General features: G+C 56.5%; 9 protein-coding genes across 9 annotated transcripts; 4 read left to right on the top strand and 5 right to left on the bottom strand.

The window, feature by feature from the left end:
- Positions 1-1629: 1629 nt before the first annotated feature.
- Positions 1630-3670, top strand: FAAH-0 (Fatty acid amide hydrolase; the record flags this gene model as incomplete). Its single annotated transcript, XM_032030321.1, has 5 exons — positions 1630-1760; positions 1815-1917; positions 1969-2485; positions 2546-2562; positions 2612-3670. The coding sequence occupies 5 exons, from the start codon at positions 1630-1632 to the stop codon at positions 3668-3670; spliced, it is 1827 nt and encodes a 608-aa protein (XP_031890117.1).
- Positions 3671-3897: 227 nt separating this feature from the next.
- CGGC5_v012561 (uncharacterized protein) lies at positions 3898-5126 on the bottom strand (the record flags this gene model as incomplete). The annotated part of the gene is made up of 5 exons (XM_032030322.1): positions 3898-4059; positions 4122-4303; positions 4408-4599; positions 4852-4875; positions 5027-5126. The coding sequence occupies 5 exons, from the start codon at positions 5124-5126 to the stop codon at positions 3898-3900; spliced, it is 660 nt and encodes a 219-aa protein (XP_031890019.1).
- A 1278-nt stretch (positions 5127-6404) lies between these two features.
- Positions 6405-8080, bottom strand: CGPB (Cutinase gene palindrome-binding protein; the record flags this gene model as incomplete). The annotated part of the gene is made up of 3 exons (XM_032030323.1): positions 6405-6571; positions 6630-7836; positions 8039-8080. 3 exons carry the CDS (start codon positions 8078-8080, stop codon positions 6405-6407), a joined length of 1416 nt encoding a protein of 471 aa, XP_031890119.1.
- A 3333-nt stretch (positions 8081-11413) lies between these two features.
- On the top strand, positions 11414-15391 carry rad50 (DNA repair protein rad50; the record flags this gene model as incomplete). Its single annotated transcript, XM_032030324.1, has 2 exons — positions 11414-11617; positions 11672-15391. 2 exons carry the CDS (start codon positions 11414-11416, stop codon positions 15389-15391), a joined length of 3924 nt encoding a protein of 1307 aa, XP_031890010.1.
- A 336-nt stretch (positions 15392-15727) lies between these two features.
- Positions 15728-17658, bottom strand: CGGC5_v012558 (uncharacterized protein; the record flags this gene model as incomplete). Its single annotated transcript, XM_032030325.2, has 4 exons — positions 15728-16443; positions 16510-17359; positions 17487-17535; positions 17597-17658. The coding sequence occupies 4 exons, from the start codon at positions 17656-17658 to the stop codon at positions 15728-15730; spliced, it is 1677 nt and encodes a 558-aa protein (XP_031890009.2).
- Positions 17659-18588: 930 nt separating this feature from the next.
- On the bottom strand, positions 18589-19000 carry CGGC5_v012557 (uncharacterized protein; the record flags this gene model as incomplete). The annotated part of the gene is made up of 3 exons (XM_066152713.1): positions 18589-18676; positions 18805-18854; positions 18914-19000. The coding sequence occupies 3 exons, from the start codon at positions 18998-19000 to the stop codon at positions 18589-18591; spliced, it is 225 nt and encodes a 74-aa protein (XP_066007980.1).
- A 293-nt stretch (positions 19001-19293) lies between these two features.
- CGGC5_v012556 (60S ribosomal eL30 domain-containing protein) lies at positions 19294-20157 on the top strand (the record flags this gene model as incomplete). The annotated part of the gene is made up of 5 exons (XM_032030326.1): positions 19294-19471; positions 19528-19674; positions 19777-19811; positions 19906-19940; positions 20151-20157. The coding sequence occupies 5 exons, from the start codon at positions 19294-19296 to the stop codon at positions 20155-20157; spliced, it is 402 nt and encodes a 133-aa protein (XP_031890116.1).
- Positions 20158-20579: 422 nt separating this feature from the next.
- Positions 20580-21490, top strand: CGGC5_v012555 (uncharacterized protein; the record flags this gene model as incomplete). Its single annotated transcript, XM_032030327.1, has 2 exons — positions 20580-20647; positions 20704-21490. The coding sequence occupies 2 exons, from the start codon at positions 20580-20582 to the stop codon at positions 21488-21490; spliced, it is 855 nt and encodes a 284-aa protein (XP_031890011.1).
- Positions 21491-21706: 216 nt separating this feature from the next.
- CGGC5_v012554 (uncharacterized protein) lies at positions 21707-22966 on the bottom strand (the record flags this gene model as incomplete). Its single annotated transcript, XM_032030328.1, has 1 exon — positions 21707-22966. The coding sequence occupies one exon, from the start codon at positions 22964-22966 to the stop codon at positions 21707-21709; it is 1260 nt and encodes a 419-aa protein (XP_031890173.1).
- Between the last annotated feature and the right edge of the window lie 193 nt (positions 22967-23159).

Genomic DNA, 23159 nt, shown 5'->3' with positions numbered 1-23159 from the left:
AGAGCTTGCTCATAGTGGGATGGCGGGGTAAATGTGTCAAAACACAAACGCTGACGCCCCTAGCGCCCACAAGCCGGGCCATCGTGGGAGTTCGTTGATCATGGGGGACCCTGAAATCGCAGGCGTCCCGTCGCGGGGCGCGTGTTTGAGCATCTTATCTGTTTTCCCGTGGCGAAACGGGTGACCTCGGCGCCTGTGACATTTCACAATCTAAGCGATGCAACCCCCATCTTGCGCCTTCACATCGTGGTATCTGCGGAGTAAGTAGCGTACTAGGTAGGTACCCCTTGCGATTAACACTGGAGCTATAATATCCCAGCAGAGAATGGACATGTTCGTGGTGATAATGGCTTGGCGGACGGGGTAGGCGCTAAGTGTTCTTCAGGTCGCGTGAGTGGTGTCCCAGACATCACAGTCCGACCGACGGGAGATCGGCTGGATGAATCGACCGACCTGGTGAGAGCTCAGGTACGTGTATTCCGTAGAGCGGTCTGGGTCTTATCGATAGCGCTGACCTAAGGTAAGACTAGAAGACTTGGTACCTGATGAACTAAGGTACCTACCTACCTACCTTACCTCAGGCAGAGGGACGAATGGATATCAGACCGCTTGCAGCGTTTTCTGACGCTGGAGCGGTCTGCACGGCACGGAGACAGACTGCGGACGGGATACAAATAGAAACTTGGCATCAGACTTAATAGGGCCCAGTGATGGAAACAGCCGGGCTGCACATATCGGTGCATCATGTCCTTGACAGAGCCACCTCCCTCGTTCCTGAACGTGGCTGTTATTGTATGAGGTGAGCATCATCTGGCCGTGCTGCATTGCTTACTTTCGTTTGCCTCACAAGCTTATTACCCAGAATATTCCCGACGGCTCGCACCACTTGCCATGCCGAGGCAGGAAGCTCCTGCGAAGATGATCATCCCTGCATTACCTCGCTGGTAGGCTATCGCACCTGCTGAAATATGGGGCTTTCAGCTGCTAGGTAAGCTCGGCGCTGTGAGGAAAGGATACAGTGTAGAGCTTCTTGTGGCTCCAGTGGATCCCGAGTGAGTGGAAATGGGACGTGACGGGAGACACTGGCGTCGCTCCCGTACCAAACATCGACAGCCAGATCTGTAGCAACCTACCCAGAATAGTGCAAGCTAAGAGATCTAGAGCCCCGAATCTGTTTCGTTTCATCAACCATTTTCGCCCCAAAGGCAGACAGCCCAAGCACTCTGAGAATCCCACGGCAACCCAACGTCCGTCCGTTCGCTGGTGAGGCAGAGACGACACAACCAACACACTGCAAAGCTCCAACTCTCCCCCGTCCTACCTTACCTTACCCCAAGCTCCGAAACTCTAAAGCTCCAGCCGAGCCTGCACTTGAAAGCTCCCGCCCCCAACGTCTTCCCAACGGCATCTGATGCCGGTTGCCTGAGCTGTAATAGCAGGATCGGTCATTTCATCCTGTGTTCCGCCTCGCGGTGCACTCTACTTCAGCCCCTCGTCCTTTCCTTCTCGTGTTCCACGATAGTTGCTTGACCGTCACCACTGCTTCCATCGCAACGTACGGCCCAGCTTCTCTGTGGAACGAAGGGACTAGAGAATAACACAGCTTAAACCTCAATTGAGTCCGGGATCATGGCTCCGAACCGCAAATACGCCAATTACCCCGGCGCCCGGGAGGGCCCGACCCAGGTCAACACCAACATCCAGAAGGAGGATCAGAACCCCGTCCTTCGCGGCTGGCCTCTAGTCGCTGGCTCAACCATGTACGTTCAGTCGCTCATTGTCACCCATGGCCCACTGGCTAACCTCCAACACAGTCTTGCAAACTCCGGCGCCGTCCAGCGCTTCTTCTGGAGCAACGCCAAATTCGGTTCCATTAGGGACCTTCCAGGCCTAGATGACTACAGATACCGCTTCGCCGTTGGTATGCCCAGACCTTGATTCGGTCGTAGACTCTAACCCAGTCCCCAGCCCGACGTCATCTGTCTCTCCGAGACGGGATCCCACCCGGAGCCCATTCCCTTCTCCGCAGAGGTCACCACCCCGGCCCCAGCAGACCAGCCGGCCCGCTACCTCTCCAGCGCAGACTACCATGCCCTCTACAAGACGGGCGCCGTCACCCCGCTCGACGTCGTTCAGGCCCTGCTGCCCCTGATCCGACGCGCCGAGGGCCACCCGCCGCCTCAGACGGGTCCGTATGCAAACGCCTGGGTGGCATCCCACGACCGCGAAGACCTCGCCATCGACGCTGCCCGAGCTTCCACCGAAAGATGGCGCCGCGGCGAGCCCTTGGGACCCCTCGACGGTGTTCCCATTGGAGTGAAGGATGACATCGACGTGAAGGGATACGTCAGCCACAACGGCATGCAGTACCGGCCCGACCTGCCCTGGTTCAAGCCCGCCGAAAAGACTTGGTGGCCTGTCGAACAGCTCGAGGCAGCCGGTGCCATAGTCCTAGGCAAGAATGCCATGCATGAGCTCGGTGGTGGTCAGTCACAAACCGCCTTTCTCATCATCTAGTATAAGCGCAAGCTAACCTCCCACGCAGACACCAACGGCTGCAACGTGAGGAACAAACCTAGCTCCCATTGATTACCATTGCTAACCCTCGTAGCCTCGCTGGGGAACGCCCACAAACTGGCACAACAAGTCCTACTACCCCGGCGGATCCTCCTCCGGAGGCGGGTCCGCCCTCGGCGCCGGCATCGTCCCCATCTCCATCGGCACCGACGCCGGCGGCTCCATCCGCATCCCCTCCTCCTTCAACGGCATCTACGGCCTCAAGCCCTCCCACCACCGCACCTGCGCCATGAACTCCTCCATGTGCGTCGTCGGTCCCCTCGCCGCCACCGTCTCCGACCTCACCATCGCCTACCGCCTCATGTCGCGGCCCAACCCCGACGACCCGATCCAAGGCCTCTACACCCCGTCCATCCCGCCCTCGCCCTCCGCCCCCAAGACGATCGCCATCGACGAGGCGTGGTGGTCCAAGGCCTCAGGTCCCGTCGCCTCCATCTGCCGCGCCGCCGTCGACAACTTCAAGTCCCAGGGCTACTCCGTCGTCAACATCCGCATCCCCTACCTCCGCGAGATCCAGCTCATGCACTCCGCCACCTGCGTGACCGAGATGCAGGACCTCGCCCGCCACCGCCACCCGGACCCGGCCGCCTGGCAGTCCATCATCAACCACGCCAACAAGGTCACCATGTCCGTCGGCACCCAGACCCCCGCCGGCGACTACATGAAGTACAACCAGCTGCGCGACCTGCTCATGAAGCACCTCGCCCACCTCTTCGAGGAGAACCCCGGCATGCTCGTCGTCACCCCCACCACGCCCCTCCCCGGCTGGCCCAAGCACCCCGGCGACGAGGCCTACGGCGTCTCCGACACCAACACCACCATCGCCAACATGAGCTACGTCTACGTCGCCAACGTCAGCGGGTGCCCCGCCGTCACCGCGCCCGTCGGCTACGTCGACCCCGTTCAGGGCGAGGGCAAGATCCCCGTCGGGCTGATGGCCATGGCGGAGTGGGGATGCGAGGAGCAGCTGCTCGGCTGGGCGCGCGAGGCGGAGACGTATCTGCACAAGGAGGGCCGGCAGAGGCCCGAGGGCTGGGTGGACGTGATTGAGATGACCAAGAACGGGGGTCTCGAAGCCAAGAAGAACATCTAAAAACAGTACGGCACTTATTGTGGAGAAAAACAGGGGAAAAGGGGGTTGTGATATATCTCATCATATTCTTGTAGTGTTTGGATAACAATAACCGGAATTCTATCAAGCGCTAAAGACAGTACAAAGAGGCAAGTAGCTGTCGCGTCTACCGCTCTCATCCATAATCGTCATCATCACATCGTACCAAATGAGCTCTGCCTCCTTCTCTCAGAGTGTGAGCACTGTCCTCACTTGGTGAGGAACTTGGACGCCAAGCCCATAAACCCGCCCTTCTGCTCCCCCTGGCTCTTGAAGTACATCTTGAGCGCCATCTCGCCGGCCTGCTGGATCGCCGACTCCTTGCTGGTACCCTCCGCGACCTTGCCCTGCGACTGGCGCTGGTCGAACAGCTGGAAACATCACGCTTTAGCTTTTCCGTCTCCAGTGTGGCATGGAGAAGGAAAAGACTCACCCGACTAGCCTCCGCCATGGCAAGTCCCATGAACCCGCCCTGGCTCTGCTTCTGCCCGCCCGTCTCGCCGCTCGAGAACATCTTGAGCGCCTGCATCGCGGCCGCGGCACCGAGGCCCTTGTCGTCCGCCTTCTCGCCGTCGTCGTCGTCGCCAAAGAACTTCTTGTGCTTCTTGACGGCATCTGTTTTTTCCAAAAACAGACATATGAGTATGAGTATCGCAACACATAACACAAGCAACAGAACCCCGTAGTGATGCAAGGACCGCAGGAGTGCCACCACATACCGTCCTCATCAATATCTTCATTCGCCAACTGCCCCTTCTTCTGCGTCAAGGCGCCCAAGACAGTTGAGAACAGGTCCGCGTCGCCGCTGGAACCCGCGTGGCGCGAGGCCTGGTGGGCGGCCTGTCGATAATCGTCATCGTTGTCGTCGGGGAACGCGCCGCCGCCAGCGGGATAGTTGCCGCCGTGAGCCTCTGCGCGTCGAATAATCAGCTTCGGGAAACTTTGTGAACAATTCTCATGTCTCTCTGCAAAAGCAAAGAAAAAGATACCTATGCGGGATCTTTCTCTCGGCAAAATAAGCCCCCCTCCCAATCCCTCATGAAATACAATCTTGACAAACCCCTGGAAGATCTGCAATAGACAAACCGATGTTTGGATGAAGACTAGGGGGGACCGCAGAAACCAAAAAAAAGTAAATAAAATGCAAAATATCAAAAACTTACTGTTGCCTCCAGGAAGAGGTTGGCCTGTTGCGTGGTAATACACACACTATCGTCAGTAACAAGCTTTCTCGCTGGGTGAGGGGCGCGGGGTAATAGGGGGCGCCTGCCGGCACTGGGACACCTGGATGGCGGGGTAAAGATAGGTAGGGGAAGGGGAAGCTTGGGCAGCGCGTACCGTAGCCCTGCGAGGACTGGTGCTGCGACGGCTTGTCGTCGTCGTCCTTGTTCAGGTACGCCTGCACCTTTGACTGCGCGAGGTCTGCGAGCTTGTCCATGTTTGTTATGTATGATACGTGATATGTGGTTGCGAAGATGCAAAGATATGAAGCAGTATATGTTCTTGTTAGGAAGAGAAGAGGGATTTACATGTGCCTGGGTTGCAAGCTCTTGTAGCTAGAAGGCCAGCCACGTCTCCGCAGGACATACGGGCGATCAATTGTCTCAGGACACCCTGAGTTGGCCATGCACACCAGCAGCTGCGACGAGGAATATCCAACGAGCCAATGGCTGATGCGCGTTGCAGCCATAGAGGGGAGCAACATGCGTTTCTCAGCTGCCATGCCTAGCGCGCCCCGTTTCGTGAAGATTGATACCAGTGACGCAGCAGACCTGGCGTAAAGACTGGTTCAACAGCTCGCGCCTCCGATACAAACGTCGTCTCCCGTCCGGCTTCGTGGGTTGACTGATGACCAGCACTGCGTGTGCCTGGCCCCCTCCACGTCTGATGTGCCTGTGCTACGGAGTCCCACCCGCCCCATTCAAGATCAACCACCATGGTCGCATCCGCAGGTGCATGCTCGTCCCGTCCAATCATGGCTTCCGTGCTGGGATGGCCTGATTTGTCCTGGATGCAAGGTCGGAGCCTGTTCAGCAGTATTCAGGGCTCAGCGCAAACGAGTTGTTTCAGGAACCTACCGGCCTTCCTGTAGACGTCTATGAGCAGCACAAATGTGTCGATAGTGGTGGTCAAAAGTGCCTCTCAAGGCACCATACACTGTCATGTTCGACAAAAGGCCGACGTCGTCCATGACTGGGCTTACTCACTCAGTGGTAGACAGTGGGCATGCTCACAGCCGCCGTGACCAACGGGACGCATCGTTGGAAGCCCCTCATCTGAGAGGCTCCATTTAGATCACTTTTTCTGCAGTCCGTCCTGTCTGGCCAGGGTCTTGGCTGACCGCCAGTCGAACCGCCTCAAAATAGACAATTAGCCCGCGAGGGCACGCCAAGCCGACAAAATTCGATGCCAGCAGCAGCATCAGGCTTGGCGGGCGGCTGGTAATTGAAAGCAACATGGCTTGAAATTCGCTGTTGAGACTGCCCATCTGAAATCTCGCGCTCCTTGTCCCATGACCTGGTGTCGTGTTTAGGTATCTCGGTTGCTGCAAAAAAAGGCTCAAAACAAAACGGACGGCCGTATTTTCGTCATAGTCATAGCTGCGCCGTGCCCTCTTCCAGACGCCAACGCCGGTGGACATCATGAAGTTCCTCCGCCTCCCTCTCTCCGGGGGCACATGTCGATAGATGCGGCAGCGTCGACCCATTAACTAATTTTAACTGTGAGCCCCCGTGGAGTGCTCGACTGCCAGTGAACCCGCTGCATTATTGCTGCCGCCATGGCGGTTCTTCTTCTCCTTCTTAGCCCATCTAAGCCCGCAAGCGTTGCATAGCGTCTTGGGGCCACTCGGGCCTTTACGCCATTCGGGTGAATCGAGGGTACCTGTTTGACATCGTCAGAATGAACACAACTATTGTCGTTTGGTTAGAATGAAGCCTACCGCAGTCCGTGCAGACGTATTCCTCCGAAGTCTTAAGCTTCTTCTTTTTGTCGCCTGTCCGAGGATCCCGGTCCAAAGGAATAGCAATTCCGGCATCGCCTTTGATCAATGTTGGGCTTGCATTTCCTGTCGTGATGCCACGACTTCTCTCCCCCTCGATATATCTCAACCCTGTCAACATCTCGATGGTATCGGTATGCGAGGCACCACCCTCGTAACGAGCCATCTTATCCTTCAGTGAGTCTGGACGACTTCCTGCGACACCCTCCAAAGCTTCCCGGGTGAGCGCGACGTTTAGTGCTGAAGTACGGTCATTGGAGCTATCGTTACGCGATACGCTCGGGGCGGAGGTGGTCATGGTGGTTTCTGAGGGAGTTACGTCTGATCTGCCTTCCTGACTCTGCTGCCATATCCTCTGCGACTCTTCATTTTCCATCTCTTCCTCCCTGCGAAGCTCAGCAATGCGCCTTCTCAGCCTCTCGTTCTCCATCTTGTGCTCGAGGAACGTGTCTAGCAGGCCTGCATTTTTTGTGGGGTACAGGCGCGACATCATAAACACGGCCTGACAGAAGGGCGATTGGTTGTGCGGGTTGGGGGCGAACTTGGCGGCGGCGATATGGGCATGACCGACTGACTCGAAGATGGCGTATTTACCATCCTTCTTCTTGAACCTAAAGAAGAGGCGCAGAGGGTTCCCTGAGGCAATCGACTCGTTCAGCTCGGCGACAAACACGCCTACGTCGTCTGGGTGTACGAGATCCTTGAGGAAGGTGTCGATGATCTCCTCGGAGGTGTATCCGGTTAAGTTAAGAATACTAGGGGAGACATATCGTATGCGACCATTGGCGTCGAGAATCTGAAGAAAATCTTTGAGCTCTTCGATGACCTTGGCAGGCCAGCCTCGTCGCTTCGTGAACTCGGTCAGGGTGCTGCTTCCCGCTTGTTGCATAGCTTGAGAATTGAAGCCGCCAACGGGCGGAGGCCCTCCTCCGACAACGCTGGATGCGTCGTCGCCATTTTTCGAATAGCTGGTGTTCATGCCGGAGGGATCGTCGGTCAGGCCGTCGGGCATGGGGGTATTAACGAAGAAGTTGGACATTCCGTTGTCGTCGCCGGGGTTGTCGACGTTCATGGACATGGCATCGAAGTTCCCATATATTGTTGAGTCTAGGAGAGTAGACATCATGTTGGGGTCGGCTTCGGCCATCTGCATTGCGTCAGCACGGCTTGGGGAGCGGTAAGTAGCCATTTGATGGGGTTCAAAGGGAATGCGCCGGGGGTCGGCGGGTCAGGTGAAGGAAGAGGAGAGGTAAGCGAGAGTGGTGGAAGGGCTGGTTCGGTGAGGTCCCATGTGCATCAGGCTGTGAGGAGCAAGAGGAGGAGGAGGAGCGGGCGGGGGAGCAACTAACAGCATCAAAGGCAGAGAAGTCTTGGGGCCCGAAGCCAAACATATTGGCTGGGGGCGGTTGAGGTGGTCCGTGAGACATGATTGTGGTGGTATTGTTCCAATACTGATGCTGGCACAGACGGCTTCTAACAAAGGCATTTGGCGGTTTGTGCAGCGACTCGGATGGTGCGCCGGGGGGCGATTGACCACTGAGATTGACGTCTTCGTAGTGGTCACGGCGGCGGCGGCGGCGGCACGGCGCTGAGGTGCGAGTCCAGATAGATCTAGGCCTGGGCCTCCTGGTGGACTGTTGGCAGGCAACTCAAACCGCGATAAGGTATCGATGCTGGCTATCAGTTCCAGTGCTGCGAGGTATCCGTCGGTAGGGTGTTCGATTGGAACCGCACCATGCGCACTGCAGCGCGACAGAAGCAGCAAGCAACGCAGCTGCAACAGCAGGGCCCAGTAAGCTGCACGAGCACCAGCGACAGCTCTTGCGACGACGGCTGGTGAAAGCGACTATGCCTATCTGCTTGCCGTGGACGTTGACTATCGGTTCGGGCTGGGCTCGAGCAGCTCGCAAGCACGAGTGAGTTTCGGAGCAGGGCCTCGACTCCGACAGAGCCTAGAAACAGCTAGGACCAAGGTACGGATACGGGACGGGATATGGGGCGTTGTGCGTCGACGGGAGCACTTCTCAGCCCTTCATATCTCTTTTTCTTTGGTCCAGAACGGTCTATTCGCAGCGGCAGGAACAGAATAGCGACCGGTGTTGAAGAATTTCGCCAGGATGCGAGGTTGCTGCAGCATTAAAGCGACGTAAAACAACGACAACGAGGGCGACGCCAAGACCAGGGTTGATCGAAGGGTGATTTCTGTGCGAGAGATTTCCAGAGGATGGGGGCTTGTAGTCATTAATAAAGGGCGGGTATTGGGTGACCACTAGCACAGAGTGCGTGAGTGAGAAAGAGAGAGAAGCCAGTCCAGTCCGATTGAGAGTCTGGCTTGGTGTGGTGCGGAGCGATGCGAGACTTGGGCAGCGGTAGCGGTAGCAGTTGTAAGGCAGAGAGATAGCAGCAACCGGATAAGGCCAGTGAGGTAGCAGCGACAGGGCAGGCAGGTCTTGTCGGCTGGATTCCACACAACTCAGCTGGGAGCTAGGTAAGGTTGTCTCGTCCTGTCTGTCGGGGCTGACTTGCTTGGTGACACGGGGGGGCGTGTGCAGTCAGGGTCGTCGAGGTCGGATCACCGCGAGCTTGGCCGGCAAGCCAGAGACACTGCGCGAGATGCGGGCAGGATGCAGACTGTCGGGGTTGATGCAAGAAGCGAGGGGAGGGAACGAAAGGGGACCAGGAATGGAGAGGGAGGTGTGCAGAGAGAGGGGAGAGGGAAAAGACAAGAAATGGGAAGACGAGGGGCAGAGGAAACAATTTGTGAAAATGGCCGGTAGGGAAGGTGAGGGAAACCAAGTCACGTCGTCACCAAAAAAACTAGATAGGTGTGGTGGGCAGGCACAGGTACAGGTACAGGCACAGGCACAGGCACAGGCACAGGCACAGGCATGATAGGTGCAGGCAAGCAGGGTAAAGACGTGGAAGGGAGCTGGAGGAGCGGCGTGGGATGCCTGCGAAAAGGAAGGGGACGGGGACGGGAGAAAAAAAAACATGGGAAACTGCAAAATGGAAATGGAGCATATGGCAATTTTGAGCGTCCGGGACATGGAATTCTGCAAAAACAACCCCTCCACCCCGCCCAAGAGCACCTCCTACGCAATCGCCTTCCCACTAACAATGCACCTCTGCCACCGCTGTAGGAGGGATAACTGGGCTGCTAATCGCCCTGGATTGGGCAGTTTCCAGCGCACCAATGGGCCGTCCAGCACCTGCTACGGTGCGTGCTCTCCCTTACACTGGCACGTCATGTCTCCATGCCTTGCCCATGCCTTGGGGAACTGCACGGTCCAGCTGTCCATTGCAATGGTTCCAGAGCTCAGATTCCAGGGGCTCTACGCAGCGATCATCCCCTGTGGCTGACGCCTGCGGAGCCACTGTCCGGAGCAAACGCCCCGGCATCACGGCGGTCCAAGAAACCATCGCCGCTGCTGTTTGGCTGCGTGAGGCATCAAATTGGGTCGCGGTGGATCTGCTTTGCCGCTAGAGCCCGCGCTGGATGCTTTGCCTTAATCGGTTAGGCATTATTGCCAACTTCCGTGGATCCTTCTCGGCCTTCTGGAAACACCGTACCCAGCATCACGTATTCGGGTCGTGCATCACTAAGGTACCACACTTACGTGCTCACTTGGGTCGGTATGAATAAATAGAGTGCAGTTGTCGAACGCGACAACTGTATGAAGAGAGGTGTTTGACTGCCACGTTGAACCGAGGTGGTTGTGGTGGTGGTGGTGGTCTGGTCCGAAGTAAGGGAAGACTGTTGGTTGGCTTGTCAGATGATGCAATCCACCATGTAAGGCAGTGGGTATCCTTTTACCTTTGAGCAACGTGTGCGTTCTTCTTAATCTCGAGCTACCTTACTTACAAAGCAAACCAAATCTTGAAGCTTCGAGTCTGACAGCTCGTTGCTTGCTGTCATGCATGCAGGCAAATGAGTGTTAGTGACCTTAATTGGCGACCTTATGTACCCGAACCGCCGTGCAGTGCAAGCATGCCCGGGCAAGTCGGAAACGACCTACTTGATTGCCTAAGCTAAGGTATGATCAACGTCGTCGCCATCGCCTGTTATTACTTTGCCATTGTTTAGAGTCACTGCTTGCCGCTGTTTGCCTTTTTAGTTGGAGACCAACTAATTTTCCTCTGCCTACGCGACTACATTTGCTGTGTACTTGACTTTGATGAGGACGACGACGAGGGACGACGATGATAGCAACTATGATAGCGGCTACAACGGTAACGACGATAGCGAGCACACAGAAAAAGTAGTCGCTCTAGCACACGAAACACAGGATGTCTGTTATTTTACCTTCTTTATGCCCAGCTTAGCTACCTACCTACTTAGGTCTGTCTACCAGGTAAGCTAGCCCGACCATTGGCAGAAAAAAAAAAAAAAAAAAAAGTCAAGATGGAGGGATTGGGATCCGAGTCTTATCGTTGTCTTATCTGACACCTAGCCATATCTTATCTAATCAGACCACGATCATAATGGTGCACTCCTTCCAGGTTCCCGACGCGTGCGTGCCTGCTGCGCGTCGAGAAGCCGATGGCAGCCTGCTCCAAGGCAACCTCGAACGACTATATCCCGTGCACCCCTCCAAGCACGAAATAAACTTCTTCCCATATCCGCCTCGATCTTGATCTACTTTACCCTTCTTCAACTTCACATTGTTCTTTTTACCAAAGTATCATCCGAATCGGGCCAACGGCCTTCCGAGGCACTGCCCGCGATGTCCAAGATCGATAAGTTGTCCGTCCAGGGCATCCGCTCCTTCGGCGGCAGCCGTGAAACCATATCATTCTACACACCTCTGACTCTCATCGTTGGATACAACGGCTCCGGAAAGACGACCATCATCGAGTGCCTCAAGTATGCCACCACCGGCGAGCAGCCACCCAACAGCAAAGGAGGTGCTTTTGTCCATGACCCTAAGGTACGCACCCACCCACCCAGAACTCTCCAACCTTCTCAAGCTGACAGTTTGTAGTTGTGCGGAGAAAAGGAAGTCCTAGCCCAGGTCAAGCTCGCCTTCACATCGACTAGCGGCCTCAAGTTCGTTGCTACTCGCAGTCTTCAATTGACCGTCAAGAAAACTACGCGATCACTCAAGACCCTCGAGGGTTCCTTGGCCTGCAATAACAATGGCGAGCGCACAGTCACTTCCAGCAGAGTGGCGCAGATGGACGAATGGATTCCGAGAGAGCTTGGTGTCTCCCGAGCCATCCTCGACTACGTCATCTTCTGCCACCAGGACGAGTCCCTCTGGCCCATGAGCGAACCTGCCGCGCTAAAGAAACAGTTCGACCAGATTTTCGAGGCGATGCGATACACCAAGGCTGTCGACAACCTGAAGCTCCTCAGGAAAAAGCAGGGTGAGGAGCTGTCCAAACTCAAGATCTTTGAAGAGCAGGACAGGATCAATAAGGAGAAAGGCGACCGAGCTGAGAAGCGGGCTACTGAGCTAGAGGCCGAGATTGAAGCAGCCAGAGCGAAGTGCAAGACAATGTCGGCTGAGATGGAGGACCTACAAGAGCAGATTCGCGAGAAGCACGAACAAGCAAACAGTTTCCTCCGCATCGTCAACGATCTCAAGTTCAAGCGGGATCAGCTCACCTACCGCGAGGGCGCCATTTCCGATCTCAAGATGACCCTGGAGGAACTCTCAGAGGACGACGAGTACCTCAAGAACGCGCTTGAACAGTACGAAGAGCGCATGTCACGATACCAGGAGGAAGCGGACGAAAATAAGACCCAATATAACGAGCTTCAAAGGGACATGACCAGCTCTCGCAAGGAGCTGTCTCTGAAGTTGGCGGAGCAGGGAAAGCATCAATCCGACAAGGACAAGTACGAGCGTCAACTTCAGTCCCGCATGGAGCTGGTCCGACAGGCCGCGGAAATGCACGGGTTCCGGGGCTACGACGGTGACCTGAAGGACAGCCAGATCAAGACCTTCAACGAGCGCATCCAGAAACTTTTGGCAGACAAGAAGCGCGACTTGGAGCGCGTACAGAAGGAGAACGCCCGCGAGCTGGACCAGGCCACGAACGTCATCACCGAGCTCGAGGGCCGCAAGGCAACTATGACCCAGAACCGAGTATTTGCCAAGCAACGATTGGGTGCGATTGAGAAGCGTGTCAACGTCTTGCAGATGGACATCAACCGCTTGGACATTGACGAGGGCGCCAAAGCCATCTTGGACAGCCAGTTCGAGGATGTCGAGAGCAGGTTGAAGAAAGCCAACGAGTCATTGGCTGCTGCTGATTTCGACGCGCAGCTTCAGCAAGACAACGAGAAGCTGTGGCAGCTCGAGAGCGAGAACGAGAAGCTAGGACGTGAGCTGATGGAGTGCACAAGACTCGCATCCGAGCGTGCACAGCTGGATCTGCGCAAGAAGGAGTTATCGGACCGTAAGCGCAAGTTGGATACTCTGACAAACACGTGGAAGTCCAAGCTGGACACGCATGTTGGCACTGCTTGGCAGACAGAGACGCTCGAATCGCAATACCACGATGTCATCAAGAGCCAGAACAAGGTGCTTGCAGAAGCTCGTCAAAAGCGTGAGTCGGCAAGAGACAAACATCAAAAAGTAGACTACCGTCTCAAGAGTGCCAAGGAGACCGGTCAGAAAAAGACAGCCGAGGCGTCGCGCTGCCAGGAGACTGTGGTCAATGCTTTGAAGTCAGTTCGGGACGGTGCCACCATCGAGGACTACGAAGAGGAGTACAAGCTCCACGAGGAGGATGTGGAAACCTACCAAACCGACATCAGCCTTTTGGATGCTTTGGCCGACTACTACCGTGGTTGCCAAAAGACCTTGCAGGATAAGAACAAATGTCGACTCTGCGATCGTGGGTTCGATGATAAGCAGAATGTTGCCAAGTCAAGGTTCTCCGACAAGCTTGTCAAGTTCCTCGACCCTAACAAGAAGGAGAAGGCAGAGGAGGATCTCGCCAACTCCACAAACCTTCTCAACTCGCTGCGCAAAGTCAAGCCGCAGTACGAAACATATCAGCGACTGATGGCCGAGATTCCTGGCGTTAAGGAGGAGTGCTCCTCGCTGGAAGCTGAATGCGAGGCTCTGGAAAGGCAACTAGAGGAGCACGATGCCATCGCCAGCGCCGAGGAAGAGAAGTTGAACGACGTTGAGTCCCTGAACAAGACTGTCATTAACATCACCCAAGCTCTCAAGGACATCAAGGACTCGGAGTCTCAGGTTGACAGAATCATGTCTCAGCAATCGTCGAGCGTTGCTAGCCGAAGTGCTGACGAGATCCACGAACTCCAGGCAACGTGCAACGAGCAGATCAGGTCGTTGAAGAACAAGATTTTAAAGACTTCGACTGAGCGTCAACGTATGAAGGATCAGCTCAACGCTCTGGAGCTGGAGAAGAGTGAGCTGAGGAACAAGCTGAGCAAGGCCCTCAACCAGCTTGAGCGCAAGAAGGACTTCCAGAACCAGATTCAGACCTTGAAGGATGACCAAACTCACCAGAGAGAACTGATCAGCAAGGCAGACGAGGATTTGGAGAAGATCGAGCCTGAGATTACCGAGGCGAGATCAGTGCGAAACGATACTCTGCAGAAAGGTCGTACCAAGGAGCAGGGCATTGTGGAGGAGCGCGACAAGGTTGCCAACTCCGTTACGGAACTAAAGATGGTCGAGTGCGACATTCAGGACTACATCGACCGAGGCGGCCCGTCCAACCTTGCGTCCAACGAGCGCGCCATTGCCGCTCTCGAGAAATCCATCGCTGGATTGGACAAGGAGATTTCGGACTTGACGGTGCGGACTAATAAGCTCAAGCAAGACATTGACAATGGCGACCGGAAGAAGCAGAACATTAGCAACAATATCAAGTACCGCCAGAATCTTCAGCAGCTTGAGGTTCTTCGACGTGACATTCAGGACCTCGAGGCCCGTGATGCCGACGAGGATTACAGGACATTGGCTGCTGAAGCCAAGCAGTTGGAGAATCGTCACAGCCGACTCGTTGCCGAACGCGGCTCTGTCATGGGGCAAATGACGACTAAGGACAAAGAGCTGGAGCGAGTGCTGGAAGAGTGGAACCAGGAATACAAGGACGCGGCGAAGAAGTTCCGCGAGTCGCACATCAAAGTCGAGACCACCAAGGCTGCTATTGAAGATCTGGGTCGTTATAGTGCTGCCCTGGACAAAGCAATCATGCAGTATCACAGTCTCAAGATGGAGGAGGTGAACCGTATCGCCGGCGAGCTGTGGCAGAGTACCTACCAAGGTACCGACATTGACACCATCCTGATTCGTTCGGACAACGAGAACGCATCTACTGGCCGTCGCTCGTACAACTATCGGGTTTGCATGGTCAAGCAGGACACGGAGATGGACATGCGTGGCCGCTGCTCCGCTGGACAGAAGGTGTTGGCCAGTATCATCATTCGCCTAGCTCTCGCAGAGAGTTTTGGTGTCAACTGCGGCCTCATTGCCCTCGACGAGCCGACGACCAACCTCGACAAGGACAACATCAAGAGTCTCGCCGAGAGTCTTCATGCCATCATTAAGGCCCGCCAAGCACAGAGCAACTTCCAGCTCATTGTCATCACCCACGACGAGGAGTTTTTGCGACACATGCGCTGCAGCGACTTCTGCGACAGTTTCTTCCGCGTCAGGAGAGACGACAAGCAGAACAGTGTTATTACCAAGGAGAGCATTACCAGAGTATTGTAAGGCGTATGTGCGTATTCTGGTGTTTACAGCGGATTGGGGTAGGACGGTTTACAAAAAGCATGGCGTTCTGGTCATTTCTTATGGTCACTGTAGTCAATACGACTACGTTTGCTTAGGGTTAGACGTATGATAAGCGTAAAATGAGCCCAATTGACGAAGATACCTTTATCACATGTGATATCATCCTCAATTGTGCGATTTTAGTCCCGTTCGTACTTTTTTCGTGAGAATGCCATCACGTCGGAATATTATCAGTCACACTAACAGAGGTTCGGGGTGAAAACAGTTCATGGTATCATGGCCCCCTTCTTATACACGAGAGCGAGCATTCAGACGCTACTCAATCCCGGGCGGCGGAGCAGTTCTCTCCTTCTTCTCCTCGTCCTCAACCTTGGGCACCTTGGCCTCTGATTCCTCTTCCTCCTTGACATCAGTCTTCATCTCCTCGTCCTCGTCTTCCTCCTTGGGCTTCACCTCGGCGTCGGCTTCCTCCTTGACCTCGCCATCCTTCTTCTCGTCGTCGTCTTCTTCCTTCTTCACCGGGGGAGCATCCTCGCCCGCGGTGACGACGTCCCCATCGCCCTCCTTGATCTTCTTGCTCGCGAGACCCTCGAGCTCCGCGTCTGCATCCCGTTTGGAATGTGACGTGACGGTGCTCGTCTCCGAGGCGGCGTCGTCGCCGGCAGTGGTGGATTCCGCCTCCATCGTCACCGACGAGGCGTCCTCCGTCTGCGAGTCCCCGTCAGCCGCCGGGGGCGTGTTGGACGCGGCCTTGCGGCCCACGGCGGCCTCGACGTCGATGCCCTGCATCTCCATGCCCGGGCCGCCGACGAAGCTCGTCGTGACGCTCTGCGGGCCGAGGTCCTCGGCGCCAATCTCCTCGGGCCCGCGGGCGTGCGGGACCTCGCTCTCGTCTTCAGCCGCAGCACCACCGCCAGGTTGCTGCTTCTCGGGGCTGTTGCCGCCGCCGCTTTCACCACCGCTGCCAGGGGAGGAGGAGCCGCCCGCGGCCGCGGCGGCGCGGAGGGCGGCGGCCTGCAGATGTGCTTCTTCTGTGTGTCGCGCGAGTTGGTTGACTGGAACGACGCCCTGCTCCTGCTCCTGTCGCAGTAACTCACCTTGCGTTATGCCTGCTGGGCCTGCTGCTGGGCCGCCTGCCGTGCTGATGTGGCCCGTGGCACCCATGGACGGAATGCCGTTGACGCTGACGCTGACGGTCTCGATGCTGCCGACGCCGTTGGGGCCGTCGATGGTCTCCGTGGACTCGGTGCGGATCTCGGCGGGCCCGCTGTTGGAGCCGCCGCCGCTGGAGGAGGCGGGCGAGGCGGAGCCCGGGGAGGGCCGCCGCGTGAGCCAGGGGATGGGGGTTAGTAGGGCGCCACCGAGGGCTTCGTCGGTGCCGACGGTCGAGGCGACCGAGTTTGTCGAGTTGCCCCAGGAGACGGCGGCGGCGGGGTCCGGGGGGGAGGAGGAGCCGTTTGCGTTGTTGTTATTATTGCTGCCGAGAGCGCCGTTGGAGAGGAGCGTCATGGCCGAGACGTCGGGGATGGCGGGCGGGAGGGGGTAGATGTTTGCGCCGCTGGTGACATGAACAACTCGGTCGACGGCGTGGAGGTAGGAGGCCAGGTGGCGGTAATGGCGGCGTGGCTCGATAACGAGCTCCGCGAGACGCTGGATCGTATGCGGGGGGTACTTTGGGAAGCTGGCGAGGACGGACTTGATCTCGATGAGCATGGCCTCGATCTGGGCCGGTAGGGAACCCGGGTCCGTTGTGGCAGCGGCGGCGTCGGTCGCATCGCTTTCGGCGGCCGGGGCCGGGGCGGTCGGTCGGCTGTTCTCCTTGTCTGCTTCCTGTGACGAGGAGGGTTCGGCGGCGGGCTCGAGGGGTGGCGGTTGTTGTTGGCCTGGTGGGTTAATGTGTTGAGGGAGGGGTGGCAGATTCGGGATAAGAAAGTCATTGTGAGCTATCTAGAAGAACATTCGCAAAGCGAACGTGTGAGCGCGCCCTGCGGGAGGCCAAGAGAAGTTTTCGGATGGGCGGTTTGAGGGAGGGGAGGCGGGAGTGAGTTGAGGTCGGTCGGCGATCGGGACATACCTTATCTAGCCTCGTGATGATGTCTTGCGACATGGCAGGCCATAGACCGCTTTGCGACGTGGTTAGCGATGGCGCGTCGATCTGGTGGGAGAGAGTGGCGATTGGCTTACTAGTCCATGTGACCGCCTGACGCGACCGTCCGCAAGAGGTCGTCGTCGACCTCGATCTCCATTTCTGAGGGCATGGAGTCGTTTGGGTGGTGTTTTTATTGGGAAGAAGAGAGCTATTCCCGCTGACGTCGCGTGCTGGGGGCAAGGAAAGCGCGACTGGTCGGAAAGTTGGAGAGATGCGCTTAAACGGGTTGCGCCCCGCGCCAAAAATAGCTTCGCGTAGAGAGGTTAATGCAGATACAGGAACGTTGAGCCGTTGTGTTTGGAATTCCTTTTGCAACCTGAAAGATGATAGGAGACGTCGAAAATGTGACCTGTGTTTTGTTACCGGGTAGTAGGGGTGCAGGAAGACTGCAGAGGTTCCCGAGGCTCAAAAGCTACGGTGGATACAGAGTGTGATGCCAGAGTTGCAAGGGCGGGTTGCCGACAAGTCGGTACCGCACACTCACTAGAAAATCTAGTGCAAAAAAAGTTGGCTTTCAAGAAATTGAGATAATTAACAAGGAAATCATCCTAATGATATCCTTATGTTATAACAACATGCTGGGATATACTCCTAAGGCCTTTGCGCGCTGGTGTTATTGTCATGATGGCCAATGACATAGCTATTTCTTTGCTCATGTTTGTTCACTCAGTCCGAACATCCACTTCGGGTCTCATCTTTTTTATCGTGGTATTTCATTCAGTTCGTGGTTGTTTTCCTGAAAAGTCAGATGGCAGCATCCACATAAAAAACCACCAGGCGCATCAACATAAAGGTAGTCATCTAATTGAAGCATTCCGTTGTCTGCGTCCCAGCGTATGCTTGCTGCGGTGTGCTAGGACCGAGTGCATGTCGAGCAAAATGGCAAAACGAGATGATCGATGCAGGGATCGAACCTGCGATCCTCTGCGTGTAAAGCAGATGCCTTAAACCGCTGGGCCAATCGACCAGTGTTAATTGTTAAATCGGGAATTTTTAGCAGCTAAGGAGCGCGGAAGCTGTTGCTGTCTCAGACCAGCAACAAACTCACATGCACCAGCGTATCAACGCTTTCTTGATCGTTTGGAGTTCCAAGCCGTGATCTGTTTAGATATTGCCTGCGACATCAAATGAACATTGGTTCGAATGACGTGGGGAATGAGGAGCTTGAGGGGACCATCGGGCGTCGCCCGTTGAGCTTCAATTTTGGTGGAGGAAAGAGTTGACAACGAAACTTACTACCTACCTGTAGTACCACACCTTCGTGTTAACTCCCACGCGAACTGGCGATGTTGTCTAAAGTGATTAATTCTAAGCCCCTATGTTCTATGATTATTCACTGGGATGAAGCATACAGCGTATTTGGTCTGCAGGTGCGCAGGCGTCCTCGATTCATCGAGGACAAGATGGAAATCTCCCTGTAGCGTTGTCTCCCCTTCCATCGGATGCAACAACTTCAGATTCCCCCAGAATTTATAAAATCAAGATGTCTTTGGAAAACAGGAACGGGAAAAGGAAAAGAAGATATTGCGGTATCGTTTTCAACCTTTCTACCCTTCGCAAACTGCAACTGAGAAGTACTAACAGCCCCCACGTGACGCTAGCGGGGTAGTTAAGAAAGGTACTCAAAATTTCTTCCTCCCACTCTGATTCTCAAGTTTATTCCGCCAACCACAACAAATAACCTCTATTTTCACCCTCAAATTTCCATATCCTTCCCCAATAACTCTCAAAAATGGCTCGCGTCAAGAACAAGGCTAGCGACACCCTCGCCCAGCGTCTCGCTCTCGTAGTGAAGTCAGGCAAAATCTCCCTCGGCCACGCCAGTACCAAGAAAGCCCTGCGCACCGGCAAGGCCAAGCTGGTCCTCATCGCCGCCAACGCCCCTCCCCTTCGCAAGTCGGAGCTTGAGTGTAAGCAAAATCCTGCCTCTGTGATGGCAGGCTTTCCATGTACTGACTGGTCACAGACTACGCGATGCTGGCCAAGGTGCCCGTCCACCATTTCCACGGCACCAATATCGAGATGGGAACCGCCTGCGGCCGTCTCTTCCGCTGCGGCACCATGGTCATCCTCGATGCTGGCGACTCGGACATTCTCGCCGATCAAACCATCGGTTAGATCTTTCAAGGTATGTCCTCCCGCGGCGGAAGCATTCTGCGAAGCGTGTGTATGCACGTGGAGAATGTCTCGACCGACCGTTCCCCCCTTCCAACAGACCGCCCAGCGCTTGTGAATGGCTCTGATGTCACGGTATGTGAACCAAAACTTCCAAAAACATTCTGCGAAGCGTGTTACGCCGGAACACACGTGGAGAATGCCGACTAACAGGTCGTCCCCTTGACAGCAAGCACCGCACTTGCAAGGAGACCTGATCATAAGGTACGTCCCCCCTTCCAAACCTTTAATTTCATGTGAAGCCCATTCTTCTTGAATGCGTGGAGGAAAGCATCCTGCGAAGCGCGTCCTCAGTGGGCGTGTGGAGGATTGTTCCTACGAAGCATCCCTTGCCAGGCGTGTGGAGGAACGGTTCCTGCGAAGCATGTTTATACCAGCATGCGGAGGATTACGACTAACCTCATGATACCCCAGGCTATAAAACATCGGGCTGCTGCAGTTTCTCCGACGAGCAGTCCTCTTGAGGAACAGTCCGACTTTATCGATGCGACGCCAGGATACGTGAAGGTTGTAGCTAGTAGATAGATCAAAACACAGTGTTTCTCAAGAACCCAAGATCTCTCCCCATCCCAAGCGTGACCATGCCACAACCACTCGAAACATTCACTTGATAAACAAACAAACATGACCTTAACTTAATTGTATTTACGACTTATACTCTTCCACCTGTTCATGATCTGCCCATGGGCAAAAAAGTGCTGACTAACTGAAAAGCGCCGGTAGGTGACCTGACCGAAGCTTGGCGGGTCCCAGCCAAAATCCGACGTCACACCAGCTTCAAACTGTGAAGCTCCAAGCTTCAAAACGGCTGCACCCAAAAACACCACACCACCACCACCCAAGATGCGCCCCTTCAGAGCCACCAGCACGCTCCTCCGCGGCGCCAATGGCCTCGCCCAAGCTTCGCGAAGGTAAATACCCTCTCCATCTCCAAGCAATCACTCAATTGACCAAGACAAACCCGCAGCCAAACCCAGGCTCCCCGCCTAATCGCATCCCAAACCCTCCTCCTCCGCCGCACCTTCACCTCCAGCCCTCCCCTCGAGAAGAAGAAGAAATCTCCCCCCTCCTACCCGACCGCCGACTCCCCCGCCGTCGTCTCCCGCACATCCCACGCCGCGCCCGACCACGACGCCGACCCAGACGACCCCTCTGGCTCCAAGCACCCGAAGCCAGACCCCGCCGACCCCCTCGACTTCGGCGATGTCGCCTCCCGCTTCGCCTCCCTCGCCACGCACCACATGGACATCCTCAAGAAGATGCAGACAGGCGACCGCTTCTCCCCGGACGCCATCGGCGCCCTGGCCGTGCACCCCGACAAGAAGGACCCCGCGCAGTCCTACCCCCTCCGCGAGCTCGCCGAGATCGTGCCCCGCCCCGGCGGCCGCACCGTTTCTCTCCTGCTGCACGAGAAGGACTACCTCAAGCCCGTCATGTCCGCCGTGCAGGCGTCGCCCGACTTCAACCAGCAGCCGCAGCGCGACCCGGACAACGAGCTCGAGCTGATCCTCAAGGTCGAGCCGCAGAACAAGGACGCCGTCGTGCGCAAGGCGAAGGACGCCGCGCAGGCTTGGCGCGAGAAGATGCGCGCCGTCACGGAGAAGCGCAAGAAGCTGCACACCAAGTGGAACAAGGACAAGCTCATCGTGCCGGACCTGAAGCGGCGCGCGGACACGGAGTTGAAGAAGATTCAGGACAAGGAGATGAAGGGCGTCGATGCGGTGGAGGAGCAGACTATCAGAAAGCTCACGTAGATGTGATGACCTGTGTGTATACAAAACTGTTAAAAAGAGTTCACGTTTCCCTCTTTTTTTCTCCTTGTGTCCTGTCATCAGGGAGCGAATTTATCACGAGCCTCACAGAGTTGAGGTAGAAGAGACTTTGTATCTAAATGTACAACAACGTTCGTGTTTCTCCTTTTTGTTTTGAGGGGGTCCTTAATCATACAAATGCTCTCGATGCCACCACACTCATGCCTTGGCACCCACAGCAGCAGCAGGCTTAGCGGCACCCTTGGCCCGGTTGACAAGCTGCGCAAGCTTCTCGTCAAACTTGCCGCTCTCAATCGCGTGGTAGCTCGAGTTCTGCAGGTGCTTCGCCCGCGCGACCTCCAGCGGCTGCTTCGCCCCCAACTCCACAAACTCGGGCCTCACATGCTGACCCTTGACGACCTTGTCCATGATGTACTCCCTCACGGCCTTCTCCGCGCCGGCCTCCAGCTGCTCGGGGGACCTCTTGACGACCCTCATGTTCGTCGTCATCTTCTCCTGCGGCGTGTTCTTGATCGCATCCACAAACGCCCTCTTGTCCTCCACATCGTCAAAGAAGTGCGCCCCGTTGCCGCGGTACGCGAGCTCCGTCGCCACGTGCCTCGGCAGCGCCCACACGCCCGGCGCAGGCTTCGCCCCGCCGCCGACCTCCCTCAGCGCATCGATCACCTGCACCGCCTGGTCCGCCGGTGCGCCCGTCGCCAGCGCCGGTGTGAAGGCGAGCAGGCTCTCCGCGGTCAAGCGGGGCTCGAAGCGCTCCGGCAGCCCGATGTCGCGCTTGCGGTAGTACAGGTGCTCCTCCTCCGTCGTCGGGCGGTGCCATTCCTCTGCTTCGGTCGACTTCGGCTCCCTCCGATCCTCCTCGCCGTCCGCATTACGTCTGCCGCGACCGCCACGGCCTCCACGACCGCCACGGCCTCCACGGCCGCCGCGGCCTCTCATCATGCCGCCCCGTCCTCCACCACGACCGAAGCCGCCGCGGCCGCGCTGGAATCCACCGCCTCTGCCTTCGCCGAATCCGCCACGGCCACCACCCCTGGCACCAAGACCGCCGCCACGGCCGCGGAAGCTGGTGGGAAGCTTGACGAAGTTGGAACCGCCTGAGCTGCTGCCCGGACCGCCGCCCAGGCCGCTGCCCAGGCCACCGCCGAGGCCGCGCTTCGGCAGTGTCTTGACGTCGATGACGCGCGCGGGCTGAGCCGCAGTTGTGTTGTCGGGTTTGGACACTCCTCTGGTCGATCCGCTGCTCAGAATCTGGCTGATTTCGCTCGCGGCGTTGCGGGATCGTTCGCGGCCGGAGAGTGGTGCTCTCGTCGGGGCACCATTGCCGTTGGAGTTGTTCGAGGAGTCGGACTCGGCGAGGCGCAATTGTGTGGTGGAAAAGGTGCGGATGTATGATTTGACGGCAACGACGTCTGGCCTTATGCGGCCGCCGGCCGATCGCAGGGCCTGGGGGTGCATTGTTGGAGGTTTTGAGGACCGAGGCCGCGATGCGTTGCTTTGGCGTGGCCGTCGTGGTTGCTGCTGGACTGAGGTGAGGTTTGAAGCTTGAGAAATATTCGCGGTTAGGTAAGCAGGTGTGGGTGGGTCTGAGTACTCGGGGAACGTAGGGGGAGAGGCCTTCAACATCACGACCCCGTGTCTAGTAAAGCTA

The sequence above is a fragment of the Colletotrichum fructicola genome, assembly GCF_000319635.2.
Source record: "Colletotrichum fructicola Nara gc5 chromosome Unknown KSG_Nara_v1_contig07, whole genome shotgun sequence".
Classification (NCBI taxonomy): Eukaryota; Fungi; Ascomycota; class Sordariomycetes; order Glomerellales; family Glomerellaceae; genus Colletotrichum; species Colletotrichum fructicola.
This window is presented reverse-complemented; position numbering and strand designations above follow the sequence as displayed.